This window comes from Trachurus trachurus, assembly GCF_905171665.1.
Source record: "Trachurus trachurus genome assembly, chromosome: 20".
In the NCBI taxonomy this organism is placed as follows: domain Eukaryota; kingdom Metazoa; phylum Chordata; class Actinopteri; order Carangiformes; family Carangidae; genus Trachurus; species Trachurus trachurus.
The window spans coordinates 12,424,229-12,443,565 of NC_139911.1; the positions used below are offsets into that span (position 1 = coordinate 12,424,229).

The 19,337-nt window shown below is 43.5% G+C and overlaps 1 protein-coding gene across 1 annotated transcript in view; it reads left to right on the forward strand.

The window, feature by feature from the left end:
• Positions 1-1,975: 1,975 nt before the first annotated feature.
• The window catches only part of flt1 (fms related receptor tyrosine kinase 1), a 34,261-nt gene continuing 16,899 nt past the window's right edge, over positions 1,976-19,337 (forward strand). Inside the window, exons 1-10 of the mRNA XM_083995686.1 lie at positions 1,976-2,258; positions 4,822-4,918; positions 6,593-6,798; positions 9,404-9,528; positions 12,534-12,699; positions 12,814-12,950; positions 14,002-14,173; positions 14,396-14,513; positions 14,864-15,033; positions 15,158-15,305. Of these exons, the coding sequence (XP_083851812.1) occupies positions 2,201-2,258; positions 4,822-4,918; positions 6,593-6,798; positions 9,404-9,528; positions 12,534-12,699; positions 12,814-12,950; positions 14,002-14,173; positions 14,396-14,513; positions 14,864-15,033; positions 15,158-15,305 (1,397 nt within the window). The 5' untranslated portion in view covers positions 1,976-2,200. The remainder of the gene's footprint in view (positions 2,259-4,821; positions 4,919-6,592; positions 6,799-9,403; positions 9,529-12,533; positions 12,700-12,813; positions 12,951-14,001; positions 14,174-14,395; positions 14,514-14,863; positions 15,034-15,157; positions 15,306-19,337) is intronic.

Consider the following 19,337-nt stretch of genomic DNA (forward strand, 5'->3'; position numbering starts at 1 on the left):
CAAGATTTGTGATGCAGTACATGCTCCAAAATTACAAACTACACTGTAAAAACACTCAGTTAGCTTTCGGGGATTACTCTGTGCACAAATGTAGACTAAACTGTGGGTCAGTATTTATTTTATTATCAAATCTCTTATTACAAATATTGTTGGAATCCAAATTTCCTCCTCTTTATTCGATGAAACTTGGCACTTGTGATCATATGTTTTGCATTTTCAAAAAAAAATTAGAAAAACATCAAAGAAACTGTGAGAGACAATCAGATTTTTTACAGCACCACTTGCAGCTGTGGGACTTGATTATCTTCAATAACTCCTGTGCTTAATTGACAGTTAATTTTCATTCTCTTTTTAATTTGCTCACTGCTCTTCCGTGGATGTAAGGCGTCGTCTGAGCTGCACTTCCCACAGGGCAACATCAGTCATTGCACACTGTGTCTTCTTGCAGCTAAAAGCCCAAATATTCTTGGCGTAGCATCGTAAATCCAAATCCTAAATCTGGTTAAACTGTTCTGCTTTCAGAAAATCTAAAAACAAATCAAATGCACATCTGTTTTGACAAAAAATAGTATGTTTGAGTCTCTGCACCAAAGGCCGGCCTGTAGCAGATGGAGAGGTCAGCACCTCCTTAAACATCAGGCTGCACGGTCGGCCAAAATGGTGGCCATTTAAGGTGCTGTAAAAAACAACAATAGTCTTTTTTTATTGGATGTGGAAACAGTTCTCTCCCCTCGGTCGGTCACCGTGCATCTCCATTTGTCCATGTACTGTATATGTGTATTCATTGTGTTGCTTTTGTACTGTATGTGCATGTATGTGAATTTGTATGTCATGCGTCGTAGCCTCGTGTTGAATATATTCTGTAGTGGAGTGAAAAATCCCTCAGTAGGAGGTGGTGGTAATATATTTTGCATTTCTGATTTACTGTGATGTTTTAATTTTAATTCTTCACCTTTCTACTTCTTGCTTGATTCACTTCTGGAAACCATGGGGAACAAAAAATATGATTCATCAGGTGGAAACTTTCAAATCATCATTTATTTTGTAGACACTCTCTTTCTTCACATTCAGCTCACATCTCCACCCAGTGGTCAGTCTGTGCCACTGCCTTGCCTCTTTCACTGTATCTACTGAGGGGATGATGCACCTTACACACACAGCATTGCTAAATGATATCACATTATATGCCTTTATATTAAAGACACCGTTTCCAACTGCAGGTCAGGCATTTGTTTCTCATCCAAGCTCTTACACGGGCTGTAGCTTTATTTTCTTATCATGACTTTGACCCTTTTCTCAACTTTCAACATGTAGTTGTTGCTTTTAAACTGCATTGCCTTCAGTGACACACCTGTGCAGCGGTTATATTGCATAACAATGACCTAAGGATGTGTATATGCAGGTTGCCTGTGCTCGGGTGGTGAACTCAGTGTTTCCTCAGGCTGCTGTCCGAGGCGCACAGCTGTTTGTTTATTTTTTGAGGAGAGATCGACAGCTCGGGAATCAGAGACAAGTGTCTGCCAAGTCGTTGATGCGGACACCACACGTTTACTCCGGTGCCTACGTGCTGATCATCGCGTAGCCAACAGCAATCATCATATAAGATTTCCTCATAGAGTTGCCCCGTGCACATTCCGTGACACACGGGTACATGTCATGGTTGGAGGTGTTGGATAGAAGCTGGGTGGCTGTTTCACGTGTAAATATGTTTATTGAAAATGCTCATAAATAGGCTTTTTTGTTGTTGTTTTTGGATACCACAGTATTTTCTCATCAACACCTCTCTGGTGGATGAGGTTGACCACTGGGGAGATCTTTAAAGAAAAAAAAGAGAGGGGTGGGGGTGGGGGGCTGCTGTTACGCGCCCTGGGTGTGTCAGTGGACGTCACGGAAGTCCGCTATCCGGTGGCTGCACTGTGGGAACTGTATAAATCCGCGCCGCTGTCCAAAACGATGGGAAAAAGTTGCACTGGAGTTCAAGCCGTGGTGTCCTGTTGCGTGATCTCCCGCAGCTATCCTCAGGAAAAACCAACCATCTCCACTCACCGCCCGTCAGCAGCAGCAGCAGAGCGCAGCAGCCCGAGCGCGCTGTTGTGTCCCGTCTGTGTGTAGTCCACTCTTTTTTTTTAAGGGGAAGAACAGCAGGAATAAAACTGGTTTCATATTTTATATTTGAATATCTGCGTCGGAGTCGCCAGACATGATGAACTGTGTTCTCATCTGCCTGCTTTGTGGATTGTATGGTGTTTTTGCAAAAGGTAAGTAACAGGTTTACTCTTGTTGCTGCTGCATGCACAGTGCACAGAGCACCTGCTGTCAAGATCTGAGCTTGTCAAAAAATATATTTAAACAGTTGTTCAGGTATTTCAAAGTGGAGTTCTGCGCAATAGGCTATTTGTAATTTCTTGATTCAGTTTTAATGTAAACCGAAGTGAAAACTCACTGATATTACCTCGGACAAAAAAACAAAACAATCATGATCAGCACACGTCAGGGTTTTTCTTTCTTTCCTTCTTTTTTTTGGAAGGAGACATTTCCATCATGGTAAAAAAAAAAAAAAAAGTGCAAATTCCTGTGGTGTACGCGCGCTCATTAATCAGTCAATTAAATGCTCTGTGCGATCGCTGTCCAGCTTGTAAACCTCTGTCCGCTCCAAGTGCACTCAGCCAGATAAGCGGCGTCCTTCGGGACTCCTGTTTGGATAACGCGGACCTCTGTGGCCGAGCTCCTTGTGCGTTTGGCCCCGGTTGAATGGACACATTCAGGGCGTTGTTTCCTGACACTGATGAGTTTGTCAAATGGACCTTCTCTGATGTAGATGGACGAGGGGTCGCGACCAAACTGGAGGAAAACATCCAGCGAGCAGGATCCATTGTTAATGTGCGTTTATGGATAAAACAGTCTGCGCGTCGCTGTGACGCGCTCCACAGATTCTTCAGGTGGTGTGGCTGCAAAATGAAATGAAATGTGTTATATTACAAAAAAAAATACATGTATATTCTTTTGAATATCATCTTTTTGTACAGATGAGCACTTTGTAGTCCTGGGTAGGCTATGGCTTTAATGAAACTCAAAACAATTGTTTCCTGTAGTTGTTTCAACGAATATTTGTTGTAAACAGGACTTGTGATGTCGCCATAGACAATATTTATTCTGAAAAACGCAGTGATTAATAGAATAACCCTATATATAATTTGAAATATTTAATTTAAGGCCACAATAATCCGCCTTATATTCACTCTCCTTATTGTATTACATGAATTTAAATTCCCATGTCATAATGTTCAGTCATATCTCATATGGATATATCCCAAAGTTATTGTCAAAAGATCATACAATTTACTTCATAATGATATTAGTATGGCATTACTACAGTTTTTTAAAAATAAAAATTGAGATTATAATGATAAATCTTTTCCTAAATATATAAAAACACATGAATTATGTATTTCAGTGATCATCCCATGGGTAAATTAAACTATGATTTTGAATTAGGCAACCCATTTGTTATCTGAGATCATCATACTGCAGAAAAAATAGATGTTCCCTACTGATTCTCTAGAAATGATCTCCACAGACCTCAGTGATTCACTACAAACGGATCTGAGTTGAATATCACTTTTGTCACGGATACTATCGCTTTCCTCTATGCTGCCAAATGATTCTAACAAACTTCCTGAAGGGTCAGTCTAAGGGATTTTCCCAAGAAAATGACTGACATTGACTTTCTCTGTGATGAGAATGAGACACTCAGCTCTCCCTTGATTAGGTGAATAAGCAGGAAGTGCTGAATTATTTTGGAAATTGGGCTTGTAGCTACTTCACAGCTGGTTGAAAAGGCCCCAAAAGGCCTGGAGGAGATCCTTTACTTCCCCTCTGTCTTCCCTTACCCTGTGTGGGAGTGTGTGTGTGTGAATTTCTTGCCTACCCACACACACTGTCAAACCCGAGGAAATAGTATAGGAAGTGCTAGCAGAGTGAGTAATGCTAGATCTGCTCAATGGGGCATCCACTGGGAACAATGATGCTGACAATGAATGGGAATAATGGACTTTGGTGATAAACTCACTAACTGCCTTAGAAGTGATTTAACTTCACAGGGCAGAGAGATAGCTGTGTTTTCAGAAGTGTTTTGAGGTGTGTGTTGTACAATCTATAAGGAGCAGTCAGAGTGAAGGACGGACTTCCCTGAATGATGTTTCCGCTGTTGTTGGGAGGAAGGAAGGGCGGACAGACAGGCGTCTTTATCTCTCATTAATAAACCTCAGCGATGGAGTGGAGGAATGCCTTTTGATTTGATAAACAAGAGGGACACTGCTTACGCATTTCCACACAAGTTGTCAAGTGGCCTGAGCGAGGAGATGGCGAGGAGGGTCACAGATACCGTGGCCTGGATGGAGGACGTGCTGGAGAGCCATGGGACTCACCAAGACGGATTCTTGAGAAGTCGCTTTTGTCCAGTTTGCAGTCGACGTTACTTACAGGAACCGTCCAAAATATTTATTGGTTGTAAAGTGTTTTGTCCTCCAGGATTTCCTCTGAAAGGGCCCTCATGTTGAGCTGGCTCGACTGAAGGGGATTTGGATTGTGTTGAATATAAATGCAAAGAAACAGCAGACACCACACCTGTTTACACCAACAAGCCCCCGTTTCAGCACATGAGACCCTGAAATACAACTGATCATGACGTCTGACCTCACAGGAAGGAAGGGGGGGCAAATCATACAGGAGTTACATTTCATAATTACTAATAACACAGAGTCACACAATCTTAATGCACTTACTCAGTGATTAACTGTTGCTTGTTCTCTGTGTCTGCAGATAAAGAACAAAAGGGCAAATACAGCGTCCCCAACCTGGATGTGAAAACCAAACAGCTGGTCGTGGACACCAACCAGACGATACTGCTCAGCTGCAGGTGAGTGTCAGGTAGACAGATGTGGGTGCTAGGGGAAACAGTAGTAAGCAGCAGGAGGTGAGGGCGGGGTGAGCAATGGCTCTCGTGACTGATTTGAGTAAATAAAAGTACTTAAACGTGACATTGTAATATTTACAGAAACATGACTGAAACTACACCTACAGTGTTGTGAAAAAGTATTCTTTTTAGATCATCAAACAAACTGTAATATAAGACAAAGATAACCCAAGTGAATATAAATGACAGTTTTTACATTAGGGAAAAAAGGCTATCCAAACCTACCTGGGCCTATGCGAAAAAGTACCATGACCTAACTGTGATAAATCAACTTTTTTGGAAAGCTGAGTTCAATTTCACTATCCATCACTGCCAGACCTGTTGCATCATGAAATCCCTTAAAGAGAAGGAGATGAGACTAAAAGATCTCAAAAAGCAACACACAACAGATGAAAAAAACAAAATCATCGACATCTATCAGTCTTGAAAGCGTAAGAAAGCCATTTCTAAAGCTTTGGGACTCCAGCGAGCCATGGTGAGAGCCTTTATCAACAAATAGAGAAAACATGGAACAGTGGTGGAAACTTCACCAGCAGCGGAAGCTTTATCAAAATAGCAACGACTCATCCAAACAGAACTCAACTTCTGAAGAACTGAAGGCCTCACTCGCCTCAGTTCAGGTCAGTGTTTATAATTCAACCACAAGGAAGAGACTGGGCACAAACTGCATCCATGAGAGAGTTACAAGGTGAAGAAAGAACACAAAGGCTCAACTCATTCTTGAACAACAACAAAAAAACATCTTGACAATCCCCAAGACTTTTGGGGAAATATTCTGTGGGCTGACGAGACAAAAGTTGAACTTTTTGGAAGGTGTGCATCCTGCTACATCTGGTGTAAAAGTAATACAGCATTTGATAAAAAGACCATCATACCATCAGTTACACATGTTGGTGTTAGTGTGATGGTCCATGGCTGCTTTGATGCTTGAGGAACTGGACGACTTGCAGTAAGGTCAGTAAGGTCAGTTCATGACCTTAAGGTCAAGCGCTCTTGGTTGCTTCTCCATTTGTGGATAATGGCTCATACCTTGGTTGGCTGGGGTCCCAAAGCTTTAGAAAACTTTTGAAGTGCGGATTTCATTCACTCCAAGGAACATATCCAAACATATCAAAAAAGAATAGAGCCAAAACTGGTGGTTTATTATGGTAATCATAGTTTATTATGGTGTTAATTACAATACACTTCTAGAAATGCAATGTGGACCAATAAAAAGAAAACTACATTTCTTTTTAAAAAATTTCCTCAACACTAACTAGCAACTGTTTCTACACTGGTGGAACTTTTTACTTGCAGAAAACTAGTGACATAGATGCAGAATTTGTGTTTTATTTTTATCTTTAATACCTAACACATTAAAGAAAAGAACAAAAGAAACCAAATCAAACCAATCAACTTAAATCACAAGTACTTTTTATAGTTTAGAAGTTTTTATATCGCCCTCATTAGGCCACTTCATGAAGTTTAAATCTCTTTCCTTCTTACACACTTCCTCCACCTCCATATGGTAAAACGATCATTAGATAAAGAGATGCAGTTCCTGTGATGTAAGCTGAATGTGAACGTTGAAGTCCGCCAAGTGTGTATCCGTTTCAACCCCCTCTACCTGCGGACCAGGGGGCGCTGGGAGCTGACATGGGCGTACCCGTCGGCTGTGGACAGAGATGAGGTGCGAGTGGAGGAACGCCGCTGTGGGAGGAGAGGCCAGCAGTTCTGCAGCAGCCTGACGGTCAGCCGCGGCCAGGCCCAGCACACGGGCTCGTACCGCTGCAGATACCGACACCGGCCACGAAAACAGACCTCCGTTTATGTTTATGTCACAGGTAACACACTGCACTTTTTTCCCCATCTTTCTTTCTCTGTAGCTGTCCTCTATAGTCTGTCTCATACTCACTCCTTCACCCTGTCGCGCTTATTGTTTATATCCCCAGGTTAAACAGGATGTAGTGGGTGCTAAATACAGACCAATGCCAGAGAGCCAATTATATCTAAACACTGTTTGTCCCAACAACACATCCTTCTAGATGAGTCTGGCACAGTTTCACCCCCCCTCCTCCCGTTGCCGCTCTTTTCTCAGCCCGGGCCTACCTCCCTGTTGTCTATATATAAATCCTTTTTTACTTTCGTTTACGTGCTACCTCGAGGCCAGGAATAGCCCAGCTGCTGAAAGGCTCAGGCCCGGGCAGAGTTTCCCAGGGCATCAGCCTTATCTGCTCGGCTCAGCCTTGCTTGAAGCATCCTGTGCTTGGGGGAGGAGGGGAAGGGCTCGAGGGGGGTGTGATGGGAGGGGATGTCGCTGTGTCTCTACAAGGTGGCGGCGGGGAGGTGTAGTGTGTGTGGAAGTGTGTTTATGTGTGTTTGAGAGAGAGAGAGGAGCCGAGAGGGATGAGATGAAGGCCAGAGGCTCGGTGGTATCCAGGGGCAGAGGAGGCACCATGTCTGCCCCAGACGCCTCCTCCCTGTCCTGGAAGGTGACGCTGCTCGGGGCTGGGCCGCACCGGCGGTGTGGAGCTGGGCAGATGGCCAGGGTCACAGGGCATGCTACTGTTAGGCCAACAGGACCCTCGGGGGCCATCAATCGCTCAGGTCGCCACGTCCATTAAGCGTCAGACTTGGCCTGCGGCTCTGCTCAGACGTTGCCTCCCTCTTTTTTAGTCCTCTATTAGGAATCAAAGCAAGAGAAGGAAGCCCTCAGTCCGCTAGTCCTTGGGGTACTTTTGTTCGAATGTTCAGAGATTTGCTTTCCTTGAATAACACCCTATGGTAACAAACAATACAGTGAGCAACACCCACACCTTTGAATGGCACAGAACTATTACAGTAGTCGAGCTGGGAGGAGAAAGCACAGAGCGGCCGTTTGATTGCTGCTAAACAATCTGTGTGTTTATTGTTGACTGCAGGCAGTCATTTGCTGAATGGGTTTTCAATGAATGGGTGTGGAGGACAGGGTATGTTTAGGAGTGTGTGTCTGTTTGTTTTTGTTTGTTGTTGAGATTGATACTTGGAAGTGTGTGTGTTTGTTTGTGTGTTGTGCATAGAAGCAGCTGATTGTTTTCTTTCCTTTCTGTGTGTGCATGAAATTAAAGGGTCAGTTCACAGAAAAGGATTTAAAACAACAACATATTTTCTCACTCTGTCAAGGAGGCTTTTATTGTTTCGGGTCGACTCATAAGGTCACACTGCAGACCAAATGAGAGATGATTCATTTCGTCTCTGAGGCCACACACAGACGTCTTTACCGACAACGCAAACACAGCCAGGGCTCAAAAAAGAGCTACTGAATTATTCCCTTGGTGTAAAACTCTACATTTTTACTTTTTTTTTATCATCCTAAAATCAGGTAAAGATGTTAATAAATCATGTCTCACCATGAAGATGATACTGATTTCAAATAGTCTGTGTTTTTAGGAATATGTCTGTTAGATGTCTGCCTCCATATCGTGTTTCCTTGGACTGTGTTAATCCTTTCAGTGGAATAACTTCTGACTGAAGAAATATTTCCTAAGAAAACACACTTGCCAACTTGCCAACATATTGCACATGTTGCCATGTTGGCAAGTGTGTTTTCAAACATTATCCACATTAATCAGGTCATGAGTTCAGGATGATCAGGTTTCAGTGCTAAGAACAACATAAAGATTATTAAAGCAGAAGTAAGCGGAATGTTTGTGTTAATATAAGTCTTAAATAGTTATATCTTCCGACAGCAATCACTTATATAGAGTGTTTGGTCTGAAACACGGGTCTGTCAGTCACTCTGCTCTGCTGTAAGCCGAGGAGAAAACTTTCCTTGTATCCTACAACCTTTATCCAATGAGGAGAGAGAACGGCATAAAGGGGCGGTCCTCTCTGTGTGTGCAGCCAAGGGATGCGCGTGAATGTGGTGACGTAGGGACGAGGGCGGGGACTGCTAACTCCATCGGCTGACAAGAAGTTAGCCAAAACGACCGGATCGCTTACTTCTGCTTTAATATCATTCACAGGAACAGATCCAAACATATAAAAAATTAAAAGAACTAACACAGGTGGTTTATTGATTTATAAATCAGTCAACAGAAATAATATTCACAATTATTTTCATAGCAAATTAATAATTTCTGTCCTTTTTCAATCCGTTTATGTATCTCTAGTTTTTGTTGTTTTTTGTCTGCGTGTTTTGTTTTGTTGTTGTTTTTTTGCGTTTATATCGATGCATATTTAATATCTTTCTAGTTTTTTAACAGTTTGCAGTGTAAACCAAGTTAGTTAGTTAGTTAGTTAGTTAGTTGGGTAAGTGAAAAGAAGCCTATTGCTGTAATTTAGATGAATTGACCCTTTAAACTAATCACATGTATACTTAGTTTCCTCTATGTGATGCCTCCATGCAATCATTTTACAAGCTTATTATCCGTACCATATGTGTCCCTGACCGCAGTGTTTGGGTTTCAGACAGCCAGCAGCCATTTGTGGAACGTCCGAAACAGAGCCCAGATGTGTTGTACCTGAAGGCGCAAGAGCCGCTGCTCATTCCCTGCCGGGTCACCCACCCCAACATCACCACCACCCTGGTCAAGGTCAGTGCAAAAAAAAAAAAAACCCAAAAAAAGAACAACTCATGTTCAGATATGTTGTCTGCATCATCTTTGCATGTACAGTGTGTGTCTGTGCACTCACACCACACTCACATTCATCCTCTGCACATCATCACATCAGCCCAGTTCTTTCCATCAGGGCCCACACACACACACACACACACACACACACACACACACACACACACACACATATATATACAACACAACGCATTGTCCCGCTGTTTCTCCCTCTGCAGATCATTTGCCACATTGTTCTTATCTTGGCAGCCATTACACTGTGGCGTGTGTGTGTCCGTTTGTTTATGTCCGTCTGCGGATATGTGTGAAAGTGTGTGCGGATATGTTTGTGAGTGTTGGTGCTTGAGTGCTGAGTGAGGGAGAGAGTGAGCAGAGTTACTAAGTGCAAAGAAGAGCATTTAGAGTGCTTGCTGACGGTGTGTCTGTTGTGTGTTTGAGCTCATGCATGTGTGTGCATGTTAGTATATCAGTGTATAGAAGGACTGTAGGTTCATCTATAAGTTATAAGTGCACAAACGGCTACCAATCAAAGGTGCCTCTTTCTTTACGGGTGTTTTCCAATCAAACGGTGCCCATGGCAACACTGCCGTCACCTCTGGAGACAGGACATAGGGTTTGAAGTGCCCCATTGGCCCCAAGCCGGGAGCACTTCCTACATCTCAACCTCTGCCTCTTGTAGTAAGAGTCCTGGCTGCCAGCTTCCCCCAAGTGATGCTTTAACCAGCTGCTGTGCCCGGCGGAGGAAGCAGGGGCAGCTACCGTTGGCCCCTGACACATCAAAGTGCGGCCCATTCTCTTCGGTCATAATGCGATGGCTTGTGCGTCACTGTAGGAAGCGTATTGTGGTCTAACGACAATAGAGTAGCTGTTAAACATGCAAAGGGCGCTGGTCTAGACAATCCAAATGAGCAATAATAAGAAGGTGTTGCTCAAATTTTTTTTTTTGCTTATGAGATATTTCCTGACTTTTAACTCCAGGTGTGATTCAAAGTGTAAAAATGCCAGGCCCTACCCTACCCTACTTCCCATCCTGCAACCAAAAACGTCTTTGTTCGACTAGTCTGCCAGATAAATGCCTAAAGTTGTCTAACCAATGGGCTATAAAAGTGAGGGGATAGTCATAGTTGGACAAATTCATCCTCTGGGTAACATGATTGTCTGGACAAAATTTCTTGGCACTCAATCCCATAGCTGTTGAGTTCTTTCAGTCTGGACTAAACAGACTAACATTGCCCTCCGAAGAAACATGGTGCTAATGTGGCTAATAAACAAGCGTGCAAATCCAGGAAGTGCAAAAATATTACTAGAAAGAAATAAGACCCTGAATGTCACATCCTACATGTTCCCCAGGCTCTAAATATGATCTTAAAACACACATGGCTGGACATCAAGACACTTACGCACAACTTTTTTTCCTGCTTCCATCTCCTCCCAAATGCCTGGGACCACTAAGGTAATTATTCTAAAAATAGTTTTCCTCCTCTTCCTCCTCTAACCTGCGCTGGCCGGTCTGAACCAGGAATCCACTCTCTGTCACAGCCCCTGGAGTGTTTTTTTCCTGGAAGGATTTAGCACTTCGCTGGGATCTTTAACATGACCCTTCTCGGTGGGAACAATACCCAGGAGGCCGTGCTCTCTCTCTCTCTCTCTCTGTCTCTCTCGCTCCGGGCCGTGAAAGTGACCGGCGAGTCCCGGAGGTCCGGCATGATGGGGTCGACCTGGGGTTCCAGTCAAAATGTCTATATCCTGCGGTAACAGGATGCGAGGAGATCGACTGGAGTCACGTTTCTCATATCCTGACTCCCTGAACCCGCTGGCTCCTCCCCTCCGTTCCTCCACCTCCACCACCGCCTCGCCTTTATGTCGGGTTAGAAGATGGGTGTGAGAGTGGCAGAGAGGGCACCGAGGGCGCTCAGAGGGGACATTAGTGAGTTTTTGAAGAGTGAGGAGGGGGAAGTATCAGTGGGGGAAAGAGAGAGAGGGGTGGGGGGGGGGGACTACCTGCTCCCCAGAGAGAGGGTGGGAGGCTTCCACTGTGTCACAGTAACATTTCCTTGAAGCAGCCTCCAAGAAAACAACAACGTTGCACTGTTACACAAGTGTCCACATCAAGGTAGCCAAGAAACCGGTTATAAAACCAACGCTGCGAGAATACGTTTTTCATTTTGCTGGTCCCTGAAATGGATCCGTGCATTAAACCACACAAACCCAGACCAGGATTAAACCTAAGATGAGCCTGAGTTGAGGCAAACACATTTCCAATCTGCAGTTGTACAAGAACCAATCACATTACATCACTCAGTGTCAGGGCATTGTATTGCATCTGTTCCCTCGTTCCACTGCACGTGTTGTGCATTATCCAAACCTTGCATTGTTGTTGTTTTTTCACATAAAAAAGAGACTCATCAAGAGGAATTAGATCTTGCATCCAGATACTCGAAAAACGTGTCTATCTTTTTTGAGGATACAGAACAGAATGGTCAAAATCAAAGCAGCAGAGACACAGATACGACTTTTAGCCTCTAGTATCAATCAAACTGCAAAAACACTGGATCCTACAATTACCATAATGCAATCTAATAGCATTCTCAATTAGCACCGAATTCCTGCACCCTAAAGGCTCACTCCTTTTAAACTGAACACTTCTTGTTCACAATTTAGTAGTAAAAAGAAAGAAAGAAAAGATAAAAAGATAAGATATATCCTTAGCTCAGGTTGAGATTAAATCAGTTTTATTTTCTCATAATTTAGAAAGCCTGGGGGATGTGAGATGATACATTCTTCTGCCTCACTCCTTTTTTTCAGTGGAAGTGATGCTATAATTGATGATGTCTATAATAGTTCAGTATCAGAGTGAGTCGGCTGTGGCTCTGTTCTTCCCTGATCTTTCCTTGGGTGTTTGTGGTTCCAGATGCGCTCAGTTTGCAGTCAAATATTTCATGGGTATTGTTTCTCCTCCTCCACAGTATCCCAGCTCCGGCCTGCGCCCAGATCACAGGAACATTATCTGGAACAGCAAACAGGGCTTCACCATCCGAACCGCCACCTTCTATTACATCGGCCTCTTCTTCTGCCAGACCGTCGCTGATGGCGTCACGTACATGTCGCAAAAATTCTTAGTACACAGACCAGGTCAGCACTTGCTCTGCAGTCATACACACCTCACATGTGAACATTTAAATGCAGAACGCCAGCTCTTCTCCGACCTCTGTATGTTTCATGTGTTTTTTCTCTCTTTCACTGCAGTGAGTAACATCATCGATGTGTATCTGAACAGCAGTGACCCTCTGCAGGCTCTGAAGGGAGAGAGACTGGTCTTGAACTGCACGGCCACAGGGGAGTTGAACACCAGAGTCAACATCACCTGGGACTACCCCGGAAAGGTCAGACCTGCATTACAGTCTGGAGACAAGAAAAGCACAGTTTTAGATGACAGATGACCTTTGACAGAGACTGAGTGTGTTCATGAGTTTCCCCCTGAGAAACGTCTATCTCTGTACACGGTGTGAAACGAGATGATAAGCCAGCAGCCTGGTCAAGGTGTCTGCTAACATGCCATTAAATAACAATTATCCCTGTTTAATATTTAGTGGGCACACTAGTTGATTTATTGACACTTTATTAGCAAAAGCAAAAATATAAAATTGCTACTTCAAGTGCAACTTTTTTTCCCCCTTCCCTTTTATTGCTCCCTTCAGTTTCATACTACAGTGATCTGTAGTCATTTCCACTTTCAATAAGGTCTGTGCCAATAGGAGTTCATTTCTTGTAACCAATAGCTTTATCGTTGTTAATCATTTATTAGAAATTGCTGGACTGGATGACTTGTCACAAATACTCCTTAATTTGTTCCACTTGTTTTTTAGAAATCGCAGAGCAACCTCTCACTTTGAAAGTAGTAAACATTTCTAAGCTTTTAGAGAAATAGTTACAAGGAAAGAACCCTTATTTCCTTATAAACATAACATGGATGAGTCATAATTCTGTGTGTTTCTTGAGTTAGACAAGTCTTAAGTGACAACAGGGGACAAAAATGTTCAGGCCACATAGTATGAGCTTCCAAGTCCACAGGACTTTAAAAATTTGCTGGAAGAGGATGTACACCAGTCGGACGTGTTATTTATTATCTGGAAATCCCCTGATATGAATTTAACGAAGTTTGACTAATGAAAATGAAGAAGAAGATTCCAAAAAGTGCATGTGATTTAATTATGTGTAAGAGAAATATCACAGATACAGTGTGTAAACATGCCAGCCTTAATATAGAGAGAATGCCACGTTACTCTGATTATTTGTATTCTAATGTAAATTATTCAGTCTAAGCATGCAGCACTGGGGACATCCTGCTCTCACAGCTTTTTAAAATAAATTTCATACACACGCAGTTGAACTTTCCGCGTTAATCCTCCGTCTTTTTTCCCGCTTAAACTTCAGAATGACAACGTCGGCTTCACTTCCAAGAGGCTCCTGAGACACCGAACGCACATGTTGTTCTACAGTATCCTGACCATCCCCAAGCTCCAGAGATCAGACCGAGGCGACTACACATGCCGGGTCACGAGCGGTGAAAAAACCAAGCAGAAGATGGTCTCAGTGACCGTGTATGGTGAGTGTCTTCTGATTGAAACCTGCTGACATGTAGGTAGTTCACCCGTGGAAGTGCAGAGATTACTCATGCATATTTTTATAGCTGAAATGAGTTTCGTTCTGAGGTTACAGACTCTGAATTACCATCAAGAGTGATGAAACTGTTTCACAATTGTCCCTTTTTTGTCATTTCGATGATTTCACCTTACTTGAACATGGTCTTGTGATTCTTCAATTTTAGACCGTCCATTTATCAATCTGAAGGCCAGACAGGGGTCAGTGATGGAGGCTCAAGCGGGACAGAAATCTTATCGAATCACCCCCAAACTGAGAGCGTTCCCTGCCCCGGAGGTTATCTGGTAAGAGATCACGCCGAACCCACGCCTCTGTGTTCACACCTCATCACGCTGTTTGAATTTAGAGTTTCCTCTGCAGTGTTTTCACTCCCCTTTTTTAATGTCTGCCTTTGTTAATGGCTAAATAGGGCTTGTTTATAAATCTGTTTAAATCTCTGGCACACTTTCAGCAGCCTTTCATAGGAAAAGCCTGATGATGTTTATTTAAGCAGCCATGCATCACTTATCATATTTAGCCATCAGAGTCATTAATTCTGTAATATTATAATTCCAAATAATTTCCCCCTCTTAGGTCACATAGGGGTCGGCCTTAAAGCTGCAAGTCCTGACTTTCCCAAAACTTTTTCTGGCAGGCAAAAGGATGGCATGGAGGCAAAAGCGCAATGTTCCCGTTACCACATTGATGGGAATTCCCTGGTGATCCGCGATGTTGCAGAGGAGGATGCCGGGGAGTACACTGTCCTGGTACGAATCCAGGAACACGGACTTTACCAGAATCTCACGCTCACACTTGTCGTCAACGGTAAGAAAAAAGAAAATAATCACTATAAACGCCTTCAGTTTTTCCCCCAACCTGTCAGTGATTTAACTTTGCTCCGGTGTGTGTTTGTGTGTGTGTGTTTGTGTGGTGCTTCTCGTTTGACCAGTGAGTCCTCAGATAGGGGAGAAAGCCGTGTCATTGCAGGACCCCGGCTCTGTGCCGCGGGGGAGCAGACAAGGCCTGCACTGCACGTCCCATGGAGTCCCTCCTCCGCACATCCAGTGGCTCTGGCATCCCTGCCCGTCCAAAGGCCTGTAAGTAGCTCAGACGACACAGAGGACACAGTGTAGAGTGCACACATTAAATAATCTCTAAACCACCTGAAAATCATGATATCTTCAGACATTACCAGCTGTAATTATAGTGAAAAGGAGAAAAGAAGACGGCTTGCACACCGCAGGGCTCCAATATGCAGTCCATTTATTTGCACAGAAAAAGAAGTAACGCTTCGAGCTGAGGCAGCTCTTCGTCAGACTTGAGAAATACCGATTGACGCCATCTTAAGTATCATTTGATGTGGGTCATGTGATGACTAGAGTAACATGAAGCAGATACCAGCACAAACAAAATATAATACCATTTAGGTAGTATTAGAAAGTGCTAGAAAAAGGAAAGAAAATATCTATCAATAATAATAATAAAGAGTCCTGATATTTCTAGTCTGACATCATCTTAAATATAAATACTTTCTTTTTTTCTTTTTTGATCAGCTGTAATTATAGAAAACTTCTCTATTAAACAGTATGAAAGTATGACAGTATGAAAATCGTTAAATCTTTTTTTTTTTTACAAAATAGCGGGTAATGTGTCAAAACTCACACCATACAAAATATATATTGTATAAACATGAGTGTACAGCCATACTGAGTGGATCTGACACTTGAAGTTAAAACGTATAATTAACTCAGTGCATTGAAACAAGTTAAACATGAGTAGCAGCAAATATAAAACCTGTTGATTTGGAGGAAACATTTTTGAGGTCATTAGTTTATATTTATTTGAACTACAAAGTGTTAAAATAACAACACCATATGTTACACATACAAAAAATGTTATTTGGTCGTGGTGGTGGTTTCTGTCTGTGTGTGTGTGTGTGTGTGTGTGTGTTGAAAAACGAGACATGTTTTGTCTATTTCAGCATGTGTTCAGACAGCGTTTCCTTCTTGTAGCCAGAACAGATGCCTTTGGGGGCCTTTCATGTGCGGGAATGTGTGAAAATGTGTGTGTGTTTATTTGTGTGTGAATGCGCCCCCACAATTTGTGTCGTTTCATCATGTCTGTGTTTGTATGTTTGCTTATTTGTGCGACTCGTTCGTTCCCCATATGTTTGTTCTCTCACTGTCTATGTGTCCTTTTCCATATGTTTGTTCAAGTGTTTGTCTAAGTGTATACAAGTGTGCAGTCTGTGTGTGTGTGTCAGTGTGTGTGTGTGTGTGTGTGTGTGTGCCTCTCACAGACATTGTACACAGTGTATCTCAGACTTGAAAGGGCAGAGAAAAAAAAACACACTTCAATAGAGGCTAGTTCCGTGCTCTCAGTCACGATTTGTTGGTTTCCAAATCAAACGCTATGATTTAATGAATTTCCTGTGCAGGACGCAGGGTGAGAGGCCTGTTTATTATTGTGATTGCACACCGCATCCTGTGATGCTTTTTCTTATATCTGACACACACACTATATATAAAGTTCTCATGAGAAATGGCCCAACCCAGAGATGCAGCGGGACACTCGCTTAGTCGACTCACACATACACAAACACACTCAGGCGCGAGTCCTCAAGCAGCCACTTGGCAGAAACATTGATTGAGTTGTTCTTGGAGGTCAGACACTTATTGTGTTGCTCATGACCAAGTCAGAGAGGTTAAGTATTACCTGAGAGCGACCACAGCAGCCGCCCATACTCTATCCCCCCTCTGAGACACACTGACATCATCGGTGTACTTGACCCTTAACCCCGGCACTCTCGCATGGCGCCATGCCGAGGTGCCTCCACTGTGGTTTCATCCGTCCGTCTCTGCCAAGTGTAATCTACATGATGCACATGAGCCTGCTCTTGACCAGCTGGCACCGTCACACTGTAGGTGGACAACGTGATACGCACTGTTGGTCCTGCAGAAATGTGAGCTGCTGTCCGCTCTTTTCTATATGATCTGCTGCATATGCAGACTATATTACTGTTTCTAAGATTTTATGACATGTGGAAAAAAAATTGCTCAGTTCCACCTCATTTTTCATCAGTCAGCTGATGTACATTTATTCTGATTGGGTTTTAAGCCAAATTTCAAATTGAAGTCCATTATGAAATTTGAAATTTATTTCAGTCTGTAAGTAATTACTCAGACATTTTGGCTTAATAACAAACTGTTGCTGCAAACAGCACTGTAAAAAAAAAAAAAGATTTCTGCAGGCAGACAATGTGTTCACTGAAGCTACAGCTTGGAGCACGCTCATGCTGCAACACATTACATCTTTACTGACTTATGGTAACATTTGAAAATCCCTCTATTTAGCATTCACAAGCAGTATGTCAGTGCTTTATAACACGTTTACTAATGTATTGATGAACAACTATACCAATCAGTAACTACCTTACTAGTCCTATGAGCACCCATAGGTGGAGGCTGGTGTATAAATACATAATTCATGAGATGCAGTAATGAAATTAAATATGTCTCATTGGAGAGTGAATTAAATGTTTATATACTGTTTATAAATGCTAAATAAGGGGTCTTGAAGTGGACTCATGGTCCTTTGTAAAGCTCTGTTCTGGTTCTGCTTCAGTGTCTGAGTGTGTTTCTCTAGACCAGTTTGTGGCTGGATCCTCACTCGGCCCTTGTTCTTTGCAGCCCGGCTGCACCACGAGCCTGACGCCGCGCCGGAGGAGGCCCAGGGGCAGTGGACCAGGCTGGGCCAGGCTGATGGGGGGCCTCACGCCTGGGTCCTGGGTCCACTCCTCGGTCTGGCCCTGGGAACCGCAGCGCTCTTATCTGGCCCGGGCAGGAGGCGCACTGGGCTTCCTGTGCGAAAATCAGAGCGCTTTTCCTCTCGTTGTTTGGCTTCCTCTCCGATGCGAGACGCTTCCCAGCAGCGTGATTGTCCCTTCGTCTTCAAACGTGGCACAGTCCGCTTCCTCAAGAGCTTGATCTATTCTTGAGAGCCCCCTCCTGCCCCCCACCCCCAACTCCCACCCAGTCCCCCACAACTCTGCTGCCCCCCACACATACCTTTCCTACCCGTTCCCTCACCAGCTCTGCCCTCCGCCCCCCAACCCAGCATCCTCCACCTTTACAGAAGAACAACTCCCCATCACCTCCCACCCCGGAGCCCCCCCCCCCCCCCCCCCACTCCACACACTCATCAGTGCTTCTGCACCGCAGCCAGAGCCCTCAGTGACATAACCAGAGATCCTAAGTGACGATCCTGTGCTTGCTCAACTGGTGTGGGAAGTGAGGAAAGTGACTTGGAAAACTGCTGAGCAGTGAAGACCAGGAGACACAGGAAACAAGGAGGAAAATAAGCCACATCACTATGGATATAAGGACACCTGCTTTACTGATTATTTATTTATTTCCTTCATTTCCCCTCCATGTCAGTCCTCCCAACGCACCTAGCCATCCTGTAGTTGTTTATGCTTTTACATTTCACAGACGTTTTGAGCCAGAAGAAGTGCAATTATTCCATCCATCCAATCCAACAGCCACATTTCTGGAGCTGCTTTGCTTGTTTTTTGTGTCCTAGAGTGGTACTATAATGGGTGCATGAACCGTGCCTGTCTCAAGCCCTGATCTGATTCTGACATCCACAAAAGCTGTGAGTTTGTGTTCCGATTTCTAGCCACCGGTATAGAAGGTCAAAATGTGCTCACCATGGACGGGGCGAAACAAGAGAGAGAGGACGAGCTTTGTTGTTGTTCACTATGGGATGCCTTACAGTTCTCTATTAAAAGACTGAAGGTCAGCAGACGCCTACCATGTAGGAAGTCTCCACAGACCAGAGACTATGACTGCCCTCTGTCACATTCTGTCATCCAGTGTCGTCCAGTGTCATCCCATGTCAAAATGTCTTCTGTTTGTGTGTCCAACGATGTCAGTATAACAGCCCTTTGTCTTTGTATTGAAAGTTAATTAAAACCTAGATGTATGTTTGATACTACAAGCCATTTCTAGAGGATGAGTGCTCTTAGTAATGTCCATTTGTTTGCATGTTTGTGTGTGAATGTGTGTGTGTGTAAAGCTAGCATTTGCATGTGCATAAATGCTTGTGCAGGAATGTCTGTTTGAGCGTGT